This window comes from Blennius ocellaris (genome assembly GCF_963422515.1).
Source record: "Blennius ocellaris genome assembly, chromosome: 1".
Classification (NCBI taxonomy): domain Eukaryota; kingdom Metazoa; phylum Chordata; class Actinopteri; order Blenniiformes; family Blenniidae; genus Blennius; species Blennius ocellaris.
Window position 1 is genome coordinate 31,402,300 of NC_137650.1, and position 13,078 is coordinate 31,415,377.

At 41.0% G+C, this 13,078-nt stretch overlaps 1 protein-coding gene across 13 annotated transcripts in view; it reads right to left on the reverse strand.

Moving 5' to 3' along the window:
* ppip5k1a (diphosphoinositol pentakisphosphate kinase 1a) overlaps positions 1–6,226 on the reverse strand; it is a 31,304-nt gene extending 25,078 nt beyond the window's left edge. For all 13 annotated transcript variants that reach the window (XM_080496380.1, XM_080496383.1, XM_080496385.1 and 10 more), the window contains exons 1-6: positions 6,161–6,226; positions 2,611–3,143; positions 1,524–1,719; positions 1,039–1,129; positions 862–947; positions 184–338 (exon numbers count right to left, since the gene is read on the reverse strand). In XM_080496380.1, coding sequence (XP_080352506.1) covers positions 184–338; positions 862–947; positions 1,039–1,129; positions 1,524–1,719; positions 2,611–2,754 — 672 coding nt within the window. In that variant the 5' untranslated portion in view covers positions 2,755–3,143; positions 6,161–6,226. The remainder of the gene's footprint in view (positions 1–183; positions 339–861; positions 948–1,038; positions 1,130–1,523; positions 1,720–2,610; positions 3,144–6,160) is intronic.
* Positions 6,227–13,078: the final 6,852 nt, after the last annotated feature.

The window sequence follows — 13,078 nt, forward strand, 5'->3', positions numbered from 1 at the left end:
AAAGGCTGTAGCGATAAGGGATCATTTTGAGCTGCTGGCAGACGTGTTTTCAGAGATCTTCAAACAACTGAACCAAGCCTGCCGCACCGTGTTGCTCAGCTGTAGGGTGTTGGAACAGCGCAAATTGATACAGTGATGTTGTAATCTGGCAACATTCCCATCTTTTAGTCTAGAATTCGAGACCTTTCTGAAGAGCCGCTGGCTGCCTCCGCCAGCAGACGTGGGGTAGTAGATGTAGACGTTATGGTCCTCGGCGCAGACGGGCTTCTCAACGAAAGGCTTTTGGAATATTTCCCCATTTACCTCGACGTGGTCTTCTCCTTCCACCAGGTTACACTCTGAGACAGACACACACACACACACACACGAGCTGCTTTTCATTTCCCCCCCCGGTAATAAATAGAGATGACACTTGACCCTGCTGTGTTTACTCTGGATCCCTGTGAAGCAGCTCTGCACTCTGAACCATGTGACATTCAAGGACATTTTAAAAACAGTCACTACTTTGACGCGAACACTTGATCATGTGATTGGCCACCCGTCGTAGGGGAGTGCCTCGATGTCAGTATGTAAAAACAGGATTTGAATGCCTGAACCATCGTATCACAGCACTTAAGTATGGGATGCTTGTGACTTCTTCACATTTGATTCTATATTTATCCATGTACTGAAATTAAACCAAAGCAGGCTCAAGGATGCTGCATGGATAACAGCTTCAGAGCCGTTTAACCCATCGTTTCAATCTCAAACAAACGTGTTTATTGCAGCTATGTATTTAATCAGATTTTTATTGGGTTTGACATATGTGCTTAAATATAGATGATATATCGACAACACGTGATTCAACAATGACACACATACCATCTGGTTTATCTGGGTCTCGGTTGAGCACAGCATAGCGTGGCAGGTCAATCCCTTCTTCTTGCAGGATGCGGTACACCTCTCGCCTGTTGAAATGTGCAATAAGACACAAAAAATATGAGGTAGGATTGGTGTTTGGCATCCCACTAAAACATACTGGACTCATTAAAGACCAACCTGTCCTGTATGTAATACTGCATGTTCAGGTCATTAATGAGCAGAGGATTTCTCAGCTTGGCATAGCTCACTGCCTTGTCCAGAGGAAATCCTGGTTGAAAGAAAACGAGAGTCATAAAAGTTCAGATTTATGCTTACCAAGGCTTTATTCTAAGCACGTTGCAAACTGAAACAGGCACGCGAAAGCAGGCCGACTGACCCTGTTGGATTGCACATAACGCTGACATTGCACTTCGACACGGGCTCTCTGTTTGGAGTGTAAATGGCCGGGCAGCTGAGAGGAAGCGACGTTATCACATGAACGGTATGCTGAATGTGTAACACGAGTGTGCATGTACATTTATTTGACTTCGCATGACAGAGCTTTTAAATCAACACCTATAGTTAACATGTGTTTAGGAAACAAATGAGGCATTCGTTACATGTAAAACGGAGAGCCGCTCACGTCACATATGTTGTTTCAATAGCAAGCGCGTGTTCTGTACCCTTGGAGTGGAAGGAGATGAGGCAGTCACACAGAGGCCATTTGTCCACGGGCTCGTTGAGGATGACATCCTCTGGGAAGATGACCACAGTGATGTACTCGAACCTGCACAGCCTCTCCAGAATCTGGGTCATTGGCTTGGACTTGGACTTCTTCATCATGCAACAGATTCCCACCACAATCTGTTGCTCCGGGGGCTGAAAATAGGGGAGGAATGGGAGGACAGCAGCATTTCACTCATCTATCCGTGGATTCACAACACTGCATCATCAACATCTAAAATATCACACTATTGACCCAACTGAAAAACTCACTCGACATTGGACAAATAAAAAATAAGGAGACGGTACTTTTTATGTCCACGGAATGTTCTGGAAATAAATACGTTTCTTCCAATCAAAATGACCGATTAACTCAAGCATTCTTAAAGAATTTGTCAAATTTACCCAAAACTGTGATTAGTGTGCAACTAAACAATAATAATAATGCGCCTTCTGTCTTCAATGCTTAAAATGAATCTGAGTTTAAGTTGTGCACAGGTAAGTGAAAACTCTAACCTGATTTAACACATTCAAACACAACAAAACATCAAATTGAGCATGTAGATGTCATCAAAAAGATCCAAATAATTCTGCATTGTTCATACTTCCTCATGTTAAAAAGACAATTATTGTTAGCCCGTCTGATCTGCGATATCATATGTAGCATGTTTGATTCTCAGTCAACAGATTGGGACTCAGCAGGAGCTGTCATTGGAGGTTAAATCCTCAAAGTAGTTGTCAAGTAGTTTATGCTTTGCAGAAAAGAAAACAAACTGGATGCGACGGTAAAAAAAACGTTTTTAGTCCTTTAACACTGAAAAATCTTTTATACTATGCTTCTGTTCATGGTAACGTGTTTTGCATTATAACCTTTTCTCAGTTTGTGTGAACATATAGAGAATCTGGGAATGATGAATTAGAGATATTAAGCTCATTTCTAGATTCATGTCGAGTAACTGTGTAAACTGAAAGCGCTCTCCTCCGAACTATGAATGCCTCTCTTCCTGGTAAGAATATCTCGGATAAGAGGAGGAAGAGCACCCTCACCGAGTCTGTGTCTTCGTCTTCGTCATACAGCTCCATGTCTCTCCTTATGCTCTCATCCAGGACCTCGCTCTCATCGTCCTCGCAGCCCACGAAGAATCTGGGAGCGCCACGCCGGCTCTCGCCCGGGCTGTTGGGCTCTGACATCACAGACCCAAGCGGCAGCCCTCAGCGTACCACCACGCCATCGTACACCAACACACCGCCGGAGCGGGCCGCCGATGGAAGGGCGCAAGGCCTGGGGAGGGGGGGCAGGTCCACCCTGCGGGGGCCGGGCAGCAGAGCCGGTCGGTGAAGACGTGTGGGGCAAACCGGAGAGACGAGACCGAGTGAGAAGTGCGTCAACATAAAAAGCAACGTGGGAAATTAGGCCACTGCCTCCTGCTCCGTGATGACCAAGTTACTTGGTGTTGTCATTCTTCTTGGAGCCAAATTACATCTTAAAAATCAGTGGCTCGGTTCCCCACTAAATTTTGTCAACAGGAAGTAGTTGTGATGACGGTTCTTTTTTCCATTTGTCTGCGAGATCAACAAACCTGCAGAAAAACAGAAACAAAAATTAAAGACAATCTATTCTGCCGCTGTGTAAATGTCTGCCTGTGTCTGAAATTCTGGTGGGCTGGAGAACTGGTGAGGATGAACCCCACCAGCACACACTGTCAGCTTGAAACAGCTCCAGTGGGGGTATAGATGGAATCTAAAATCGAAGCATTCATTCATTACATTGACGCTAAACCAATATGACTAGAAAAGCCAGCTTCTGTTGTGTATGAATATCATTTTTCAAGCGCCGTCCATAGCATTGTTACACATTTATAACTAGTAATAAATCAATAGTAGAAAAATGTTGCTCTTTTAACTTTACAAAAATATAAAATCATCATGCCTGACCTTGTAAATCACACCAACTGTTACACAAGAGAAGTCAAGTGCTTGACTAATAATTACCTCTCGCTCTTACTCTGCTGCTACACATTGACTTATGGCACTGCAGTCTGGTGCTGCAGGTTAGTATTGGACACCAGCATTCCCATTACCACTAAACATGCGCCTGACACGGAGACGTGAGAGTCAGCAAACCTCCTCACGTTGTACACGAACCACAAACTGCTTATTACTCTCTGGGAAACTCAAAGACACCCATCTCAACCACACGCTGCCTCAACGGTCGCCACAGTAACCTAAAGATCCACACGGACTCTGCACAGCTGAAAATACACATCAGTATTTGCAGATTGAGGAGGGGGCCAAAAGAGATAAACAAAGTAACAGTCACAGCCATGTTGGGAACACAAATAATATTGCCAAATGGTTTCAGCTGCAGAAATTGTTATTTGTTTTAGTTCCTGAAAACCCAGCATATATTTTGAGGTGTACCTGCGAGTTGGGCACCTACTTGTATCTGTGTTTGGGTTTGTTGTTAGAGCTGGAGAAAATTACATTTTCCTTTAATAAGTATGTATCGAACTCATCTGCTGTGGCTTTGCATGCATGCAGCAATTTTAATAATTATCAGCGGGAAAGAAGCCAAATTTTATTTCTAAGGTTGAAGTGACCCTGATTTTCACTTTCAATTAGAACATGAATACATCTTAAACCACATGTTAGATGTTGAAGTGCATGCATTTGATATTTTATACAAACCTGTACAGAAACAGACCGAGAGTGCACATAAGGCACTGTTGAGTATTACTATCGTGAAAATATTTACTTGCTACTGGTTACACCCTCTCGAATTCATTCTTATTCCCATTTTGGCTCCAAGTTGATCTAAAATAAACTCTTTCCACACGTAAGTGGATTAGTGTTTCAAAGCTGGACCAAAACAGTTAATCTCTTCGATTACACACGCTTACACAGACTAGCAGCAGGGCCACAGCTTTTACTAAGGACACTGAGGTTACGTCCTCTTCATTTTCATAGGACTTAGTTGAGGTGACCCAAGTAAAGTTTAACAAGTAATAGTAGCAATGTGAAATTCTGTATGCCAGCTTTTAAGAGGTGTGTTCAAACTGTATTGTGTATAAAGCCTGCGGTTTACGGTCAGCACTTTATACAGTTCATCTTCTACAGGAAGGTATAATCTCTGACCTGTAGCAATAACTTATTCACAGGAATGTTTAATAAGAATCTAAAAATAACCACTACGATTAATATTATTCTGCATAATATCTTGCTTATTGAACTGGACAAATAAAAGGATGTCTCGTGTGTGCTGCTGCACATTTTTTCCAGTCCCATTTTCCAGATTCACGTGACTTTCTAAAGAGACCTTGACCCCAATGACCCCAGATTCCATGCTGGGGAAAACTCAGACACCTCCCACTCAGCACACTGCATGGATCTGCTTCAGTCTGAAAAAAAGCAGTGCACTGGAGCTGGAATCTGCACCTGGACATGGTTTAAACCGATTTTTAAAACGTGTTTTTCTGGATCTCAAACTGTGGAACTCCAAATACAATTAACTGAGTGACATTCCACATGTCCCTCTAATGCATCATGCACTCATTAGCTCAATACGTTATGAACACCTTCCACTATAAAGCAATCATACTCCAACTACAATTCCGAAATGAACAAGTAGTAACAGTCTACCAGTAATTTGGGATCATGTGTAAAATGAAAACACCAGCAGAAAGAATCTGACAACCTCCTGGCAAGAATGTGACAACATTCATCTTCCAAAACTCCTGACCTTCCAGCTGTTTACAGACTACTGTTACAAGAAGGGAAGTACATGTACACACTAGCCAAACAATTTTGGAAATCTGATTGCAAAAGACTGATAGATTGATAACTTTGTAGGTTTTATGGTCGGTGTGTTGTCTGGGATTAAATCAAACAACTCATCCCGATGACGCTGCCTGAGCGTGTATTTCCAGCCTTTCCGTTTATCCATCGACCAAACACTTTAAAAGAAACATCTGGTTTTGAATCACTAAAACGACACAACAAGCATGCAAAGATCCCACGTTGTGTGCATGGATTCTCTCACAGTTCATTGCACCCGATGTTGGGAGTTGGAGAGCGCTCGACGCCCTTTTACTGTTGTGAATTTAGGGCACCGAAAAAAGGCACGCAGTAAAGCGGCATTGGTGGAATGTTTCGCGTTAACGGAGATTTATGAATGCAGCTGCAGTTTTAACCATTGCCTTATTAAGGTTACATCAAAAATACACTGCAAAAGGATGATGACGAATACCCAGACGTCAACGACGAGAAGTGTTGACCGTGTACCATCAAACGTGACTTGCATCACACCAAGTGTTTACAAGTGGCTAATTTCAATAACAAACGCGTTACAGCAAGGAAAACCTGCACACAAGCTCGTTTGACACATTTAGCCTATGTGAGCTAAAGTTAGCTTAATTTGTTAGCATCCAGCTACATCCACCCGAACCCCGTTACTGTAAATAAGTCCATCAGATGCCATTTTATCTGCAGTCATCGCAGACGCGGAAGCTCGGCGCTCTTATAAACGTCGTCGCCTACCGGTCGATGCGTGTCAGTCGCGGTTTGGGGAGCACGGGTGAAGGAAAGGACATGAACTCACAGTGTAGCTCCGAGGACCGTCCCGCTGCCATTAGCTCGATTCTTGACAGTTTGCATGTGAAACCAATCTTAATTACTGTACGTGTTGACACAAGTTTGCGCGACTTTCCGAACGGCCAATGGGAAAGAGGATCCGCTTCGTGGAGGCGGAACAGCTAATACAAATGAGCCAATGAGCAGCGACCTACGTCACCCTGATGGTATGACGTGAGGTGTTTAAGAGGGATACCATTATTGACCTCTGGCGGTAAAATGTAGAATTACCAGAGGTGGGATTTTTATGGTGCAGCTCTTGAATATCTTGTTATGGCTGTTTACGCCTGGTGGGAGTCATCTCGTCTGTGAGAGCGTCACTTTACTGTTGTTTTGCATAATTTTACAGAATTTCTTCGGTTCTCTTTTGGTCATATTTTATGTTACCTTGTGGTGGATTACTGGTTTAATGGTTCAGTGTTCTGCATCTTTTTTTATTTTTTTGTAATTTTACTATGACATGATTTGATCGAATGATGTTATATCCCAAATTGCTTCACCCTTGTCTTTCAAGCTCTTTGTTGTTGCTTTTGTCACTTCATGTTCATGACATGTTTTCTGCATTCTGTGTTTGAATTCTTCCAAGGATTTGCATCCATTTGTTATAGAATAGAATAGAATAGAATAGAATAGAACAGAATAGTATAGAATACAATACAATATACATGTTTTATTAATCCCAGAGGAATATGTCTCCTTGTTGTAATTTTAATTATATTATGATTGTACTCTGAATTTGTAAACATCATTTGCATCATTTCATCTCAGTTTTAATTTCACACTTTTTATGAGTCTTTCATGTATGTTTGTTTTAATTTGTAGTTTTGGTGCTCAGTGTTTGTTGTTCTGCATTTGTCATCTTTTAATAAAAGTGTACCTTTGCACAAACATGATTGTATGCTTTTCAATTTCTACAGCTTACTTTTTTCTTTTCCTGCTGGTGCTTTACTGTGGTCATACTTCTTTACTTATATCCTCATGTCTTAGTGACCATGCTGCCCCCCCCCCCAGAAGCAAACTGTTGATGTAAGGGCCAAAACTGACGTCAGTGTGTCGCAGACTGGTCTTGAGCAAACCATGAGCATGTTTGAGCCACGTGCCAACTGGTCGGTTACGTACATACCTGTGTGCCGGCCAAGTGGGGCGTCTGCAGAGAAACCAGCCGCACTGCTCATGAAAAGTCAGTTTTATGCACGGTAAAGGTGAACAGAGGACCAACAAAGCTCCTCTGTTGGCAAACTGGACATGGAAAGGAGGGAAGTGGGGGCACTCGCTTGCACAAATATTATCAGAGGTTATACCCTTTAGCCAACTACATTTTGTGTGCAAATAACAATGTTATTTTTAATGAATAACCAAGACTTGAGTGTCCTTGTGTTATTATTTCACCCCTTACTCAAAAGGGTCAAGTGAATATGACACAATTAGAATAAAGGTAATTGTTGATGAGAGTTCCTTTACAAAACAAAACAAAACAAAACAAAACAAAACAAAACAAAACAAAACAAAACAAAACAAAACAAAACAAAACAAAACAAAACAAAACAAAACAAAACAAAAAATTATAAAAGTATTTGCAAATTATACAGTTATGGAAATTGTAAGCATTCCTACATCTCGGGTTTCTTCTTTTAGAACAAAATTAACTAAAACCCTGCCAAACAGGCACATTAATAAAGTACCATCACTTTCTTTTTGTTTTGCTTTTATCATATGTTTAAGCACAAACAATAACAAAAAAAATAACCCAGAATATTAAAGATATCGTTTTTAATCTTTGTGTTCTGTAAAGTTAAGCTGCTACTTTTGTCATTTTTTCACTTAGATTAATCTAAGTGGCTCTTATTTTGTCCTTCAATTCTCTCAGTGTTTGTCACAAAGGGCCTCTGTGAGGGAATTCTCGTCCGCCCACAGACCTCATATGGCTCCCATTTTCGAAAGTCAGGGGTGTTACACTGAGTGTGACTTCCAGCAGCAGGTCAGACCAGGACAACCAATCTTATTATAAATGCATATCCAGTATCTTTAACTTCCTACACCAGTGACTTCCTGTAGGAGTGATGGATTTCCAGTATTTTCCAGTAAAATACAATCAATATATTACTGCCTGCCCTCAAAAGCATTTGCTAATTTAACACTGAACAGAAATGTTTGGTGGCAGGTGGAATGCAGCTTTCAGTTAGGCTGTTCTGCAGTGGAGGAACTCATCAAGATGATTGGCGTTTCGCTTTAGAGTCCCCCAATGGAGCTGTATATCAAAACTGGCCTTAAAATGGAATAACGCAAACATCACGTTGCAGAGAACCGAACCCTGATGTGGAAATTTCCACCAACCACACCTTCACCTGTGAGCTATTTGTTGTTTCATCCACTTTCTTTTCAGTAAAACCGTTTAAAGTGCAAGTTGCTGCATGAGCCTCCAGGGTGGGAAGAAGAAAAAAAATATGTATTTGATGGGAAGAATTGTACCAAATTAATTGGCACAAATGAACTGCAAACCCATAGACATGATAAAAAATTGGGTTATGTGATTCTAATTTCATAAAGCCCTTAAGCTTATGAACTAGGTTTATACTCTGTCAATGCTGTCATTTGCCGTTTATCACATCTGGATACTGTAAGTCACGTAAGAAATCTCTGATTTTTTTTTTTTCTCTTACAGTCTTGCATCTATAACAAATTAAGCAAATCATTCTCAAGCATGTTGACTGTGCTGGTGCGGTCAGAATGGTGTCGAAAAACGATTAAAAATACACACAAGACCTCTTTTGAACCACAGAGGCACGTGCAGTTACGTCCATGTGAGTGGCGCTGCCGTTTATGACCCCGGGCGTGGAGTAAAGGCAAGCTGGTGGAGATCTGGTAGTGGGTGGACGTTGTCGTTTATCAGCTGTGTTTTCCAGCCCTGGTCAAGGAGAAGAATGTCTGCTCTGTACCTTTACCAGAGAGGGAAACACGTTCTGTCAGAAACACCTTCAACACCTCCCCAGGAAGTGTTGATTCTGATTTTCAAAAAAGAAAACGTTGGCCTCGCATTGACTTGAGCACTGTCCTGTTACTAAAAGTGTCACTCTGCTATGACAAACTTCTGTTGTTTACATCAATTTTTGGACTTTCAAAGCTTCATTTCATTCAGACACCTGTGTTGAACAGTATCAATATTTCATACTTTTCATAAATAGAAGTCTTTTTAAAAACAAAGAAATCCTCAGCAGCTTAATTTATGTATGCCTTTTTAACATTTTCATAAAAAACAATTGCAGATTTTGCGTTATGCCAGAAATGAACCCCCCCCCCAAAAAAAAAACAAACAAAAAAAACCAAAACAATAACAACAACAGGAAATACTATTTCATTCCTTCAGTTTGAGTCTGGCTGTGAGACAAAATCAAGTTCAACTTGTAGTATTTATGTTAAACTTTTCGATACAAGCAGGTCTTGTATGCAGCAGTTACTTTCCAGATTTTTCTCATAAGATGAGGGCATTCATTCAGGTTCATAGCTAGAAAAAAAAACAGGATGCATTCTTTGTTTTTCAGTAAAGCTTGGCCTCAGAGGTTTCTAGGAAAATCCTTTCAGCACCACAGAGCTAACTTCCTGACCACAAGGAAACTTTTCAGTTCTCCGAAGTTCAAATGGACCAATGGAGTAGGTGTGAAACCAACGAGTGTTTTTCTCCATGTGAAATGACATCATGAGAGTCAGAGGACTGTTTTCACTAAGTGCTCGTGGGTCTGGGCTGTATCACTGTAAAAACAATGCCACTGGTTACAATTCTGGATCAGTGTGTGGCGTTTGCATGTTCTTCCTGAGCCTGCTTGGATTTTCCTCTGAGTTCAATGACTTTTTCCACAGAATCCAAAGATATGCTCAGTTTTGTGTAAAATTTGTCTTTGGCTTGTCACGGGTTTGTTACTGTTTTTCTTCCAGCGGAGTTTGACGACACAGTAGAAGGAATGATGAGAACTAATTATTATAAGGAGACTAAGAATTGAACATTAATGTAAAGAGCAACATTTTTCATTTTAAAGAAGAATTGGACTGGCAACTGTTACAGGTGAAATTTAAAGGAAGTTGCAGGGCACATCCTGATCTGACTGAGTTGTTAAGAAGAGATCAGAAGTGTGATTGAAGGACTGTTTAATTAAGGGGAGGTGGAGGTCACACAGAAAGTAATAGTAGTGAGTGAGAGCATATCATCTTTCATATATAGCAGCAGCAGAAGAACCTGTTCACTGAGACAACAATTCAATATATTTGAGACTTTTTTGGAAACAAGGCAGATTTTAACAGGGATAATACTATATAATTATATAATATAATTATATTTTGAAAGTCTCATAAATGCCTTTTATTGCCAGCGGTGAAGAGATCACAATAAAAAGCTGGTTGGTGTGAAAAAGTATTTTTCATTTTTGGGATCAAGGTTTCAGCTGTCACTTGTGGAGAATAACATAATTTTTTGTCTGTTGTTTGTTCTCTCTTTGAGAATAAATTAAGCTGCTGCATTCAAATGTTCTTGGAGTTCCAGTTTGGACAAACTCCTGCGCCAGGGTCATAACGGTTATTTCAATTAAAAAACAAAAATAAACAAAACACTGCTAGGACAGCAACCATACTCAGAAAAAAAACAAGCCTGTAAATGAAGTGAAGGATTTCAATAAAACAGTATCCATCATGTGACGAGTGTGAATCATGTAACAGGAAATCTTAGGACCAGAGACACAAACATGCTCATGAACAAGGTAACGGTTATTCTTATGTCATTGCAACACACCGTGCTGGAAAACAGTCATGCGCTTTTGAGGTGGAGACTGAGTGCAAATGTCATCACTTTGTCAAACAATTTACCGGTAGTAATTTCGGCCAACCCTCAGGTTCCATTATAAATAGCCCGTCCGTCATGCAGACACACCTTGTCCCGAAGACTCGGGACAAATATCCTAAAAGTGGAAAAATCCAAACATTACAGAGAAAATAAGACAGTATGGAAAGTTTGAGCATTTATTTGAGTAGTACTAGTAGCATGTTTTTTTTTTAATGTTAGTAGTAGTACTAGTAAGCATCAAAATTGCTACTTGTAATACTAGCGCATCTTTTATTAAGGTCCAATGTCTCTCTCATTGGAAGTACTAGTAGAGATTTTCAGCCTCATTAATAGTACTAGTAAAGTCAAAAACACCTCACTGGTAGTACACTTCAGCAGATTGGGCCTTACTAGTAGCACAAGTGATGTCAAAAAAGATGCACAAGTAATACCAGTACAAATTCCGATGCTAAAAAGCATCATACTCGTACTACTAGTTTACATTTAGTGCCTTACTAGTAGTTCTAGTGTGCATCCTTGCTGTTACTAGTAGCACTGGTAAGATAAAACATACCTCGCTCGTATTACTAGTGGACATTTTGACCTCACGAGTAGTACTAGTGAGATCAAAAATACCTTACTAGTGCTACTCGTGGGCATTTTAGCACTACTAGTAGGGTCTAGGCTACTAGTGAGTAACACATGCCTACTAGTTGGACCTAGTAGTGTTGCTAGTGCAGCACAGTAGTTTACTGGTGAGGTTGACCAGTTGATTGCGCACTCGTAGTCCAAAAGTGGCACTAGTAGTGGAAAAACAGTCATTCTACTAGTGTTCCTTAGTTGTTCTGCTCGTGCGCGGTATTGTCTTACTAGTCAGGACAAAGAGCTTACTAGTACACTGACCTTGAGTTTGATATCAAGGATGTCAAATAAATGCTCAAACAGCTTTCCATAAGGCAGAGTTGAAGGTAGAAGTGCACTATAAAGGAGCAGCGGGCAGGAACCGATCGCCTTTAAAGCCCGGTTCACTTACCACATGCTATTGACATTCAAGTCCAGCGAGAACCGACCCACAGAGGGCGAGTCTGACCCCAGAACTCTAAAGTGTAGCATTCCCTCCATTCCTGCACCCCTGAAGCTTCTCATCAGTGTTTGTGAAGTTAAAGTGGAATTAAAAGGGCAAACTTTCACTCAAGTTAGCATAAAGGAAAATTGTGTGGTATTATAACGCAGGTTAAATGTGTTGCAAATAGCGCATTACCCTGATTGTGTTCCACTTATGCCAGACTCTAAGTACCTGTAAAGTGGGACTCATTTGTATCAGCGCCAGCAGCATTTTTAGCCACGTGAATGTGCTGTAATTACCTTTTCCTGCCCTCCGAGTGCTCAGAGCTACCCGACTGAAAGAACAGCTTTGTCCCCCCCCCAGTTTGGGTGGCTTTTTTCCCTCCTTTCTTTCTCTTTTCTTTTCAGGAGTGAAATCAAGCAGGCGGAGTGAAGTTAAAGGGGCGAGGTGTTTCAGCAGTCCGGTAATGAGTCAAAAGGTGACGGCGGGACAAGAGAGCTAAGAGACGTTTAAGAAATCTGAGGCTGTTGGGTTCAAGGATTAACCGACTTCATTATGAATCAAGTTTACAGAAGGATTTAGGAACTTTGATAACAGTTTGGTATTAGAGGAAAACTGGCAAATTAAATCAATTGGGGAGGCAGTGCTTCAATGAACCTGATTGTTTCCCATTGACAGAGTCAACCCCAAAGAAGCATCATTACCTCATTTTTTACCAAATGGATGGGATGTTACTCATCCTTCAGCCTTCACTAGCTCCCCCCCCCCCCCCCCCCCCCCCCCCTCCCAACACTGAGTCAGGCACTTCAACAGGCAAAAGCAGCAGTCTTCAAAGTAAAAGCAAAGGGTATAGTTTTCCAGGTCTGCTCTATATTTTTGAAATGTGCACATCTAATTTTGACAACTTTGGAGTAGGCAGATTTTTAATGCTTTAAAGTCACTTTTATAATTATCGTGGTGTGCTGTTGCTTACCTGGTTAAATGCAGGCTCCAAAATGATTCTCTGCACTTTG